This window comes from Notothenia coriiceps, unplaced genomic scaffold (assembly GCF_000735185.1).
Source record: "Notothenia coriiceps isolate Sejong01 unplaced genomic scaffold, NC01 NC01_scaffold00001922, whole genome shotgun sequence".
Taxonomy (NCBI): Eukaryota; Metazoa; Chordata; class Actinopteri; order Perciformes; family Nototheniidae; genus Notothenia; species Notothenia coriiceps.
Window position 1 is genome coordinate 308,372 of NW_011334623.1, and position 1,724 is coordinate 310,095.

General features: G+C 43.4%; 1 protein-coding gene across 1 annotated transcript in view; it reads right to left on the reverse strand.

Moving 5' to 3' along the window:
* The window catches only part of ryr2b (ryanodine receptor 2b (cardiac)), a 192,107-nt gene that overhangs the window by 148,473 nt on the left and 41,910 nt on the right, over nucleotides 1-1,724 (reverse strand). Inside the window, 1 exon segment of the mRNA XM_010793548.1 lies at nucleotides 593-813. Within this exon segment, the coding sequence (XP_010791850.1) occupies nucleotides 593-813 (221 nt within the window).

Below are 1,724 nucleotides of genomic sequence, written 5' to 3' on the forward strand. Positions count from 1 at the left end.
GGACCATCGAAGACAAGGCGTCGAAGGAGAGGCTGCATCATAGATGGTTGGAGTTCACTGAGGACACAGATGAATGAAAACACACACACACACACACACACACACACACACAGTATGATCAGTTTTGACTGATTATCATGTCTCAGAAAGATGTCACATATAATTGAAAAGATGCCACGGGCAATATGCAATTAATTCAACATTCTGATTGACTTTGGTTAATTACATCTGAATTGGGCAAAAAAAGGCGTTTTAGTGATTCATCAAATATAATGAGCGGGACAAACAGTGCACTGATGTGTCTGCATCAATTAGCAATAATCTGTTGCTCTCTCTCTCATTCTCTTCACAACATATCATTTGGTCAAACAGAAACAACAAAGCCAGGTCAATGGATACAACAACAAATGGTGCAGTACAATTATTAAAAATGGTATTAGAGAAGATAGAGCTTTCACAATCAACATTTTAGCATCCCATATAAAATCTTTTAGCAACTTGCAGACAGCAACAACTCCTTGCAGAAATAACCAAGGGAAGACAGGACCCTAACTCTACGGTAGGTTACTTTATCATATCCTAGAAGCACTACCTGCACATGGCCAACAGACACTGTTCAATAGTGTCTCTCTGAGCCTTGGTGAGGCTGAGAGCCCTGGAGAGGCCGTAGATTGCCTGGATGAGAGAATCCACCAGCAAAGCATGGTCCTCTAATGGACAGAAGAGAGCTGAACATTTGGTGAGCAGGGGGAGCACAGTTGTACACAAGTATCTGTTCAGGGCCAGGGCCATATCAGTGGATCCCAAGTCAGCCTGCAATGGAAAATAGAGAGTGCATTTAGAGAGTCTAATTAGTGGATCCAAACAGACAAAATGGAGTTAGGAGATTACAAAAAGAAACAGGGACCATGATCAGGGTATATGCAGGAATCCTGAAGTTAAATGTAATACCTTTTAAGACCTTTTTTAAGACCCTTTCCATACATTTTAAGACCTCATCGCCACTTCGAGTTTCAACCGGTTACATTGGCGACACACTTTACCTCACATTGACTATATACAGTATTGATTGTCCTTCCTCCTTATCTTCCAACCATTTGGACGCAGACTTGCATTTTCCCATAACGATGTTGTTTAGCAACCGGCGTAAACGGACCTTCGCGCGCTATCAAGCAGTGAGCGTGCGATGTCCTGTTCAGATGACGTCAAATCCAACGGGATGCTTTCGTAAATTGATTTATCAACTTTTAATACGTTTTTAAGACCCCGCGCCCTGTGATTAACATATAAGAGGTGCGATCCTGGGCTAGTAGACACAAACTCAGAAAGGGCGGCCCAGACCATCAAGGTTGGCCTGAAAAACTTCCCTATGGAATAAACATACCTATTCCTTAAAATGGTTTTACCTTCAAGAAGCCCAATTCTCATTTATGGCGCCAGTCAGCCGATTAAAACAGCCCACTGTGCGGTTACTGGCCCAAGTTTTCAAGTGGGCCCAGTCCTTGGGTTTTATGGGAGACCCATGGAAAAGAAACCCAGGGAAAGGTTTTACTCTGGAGCCCATTGGGGCCTTGATTAGAACACAATGCGGAGCCCAGTTAAAATCCTACCTATCCTCCCTCGATACCTCTTAGCAGGGGAAGGCCAAAAGGTTAAGGTCCCACAAAGCCCAGGATACAACTGGCCCCTTTGGTGAAATTTTATGAATGTCCAGCCAGATTTGA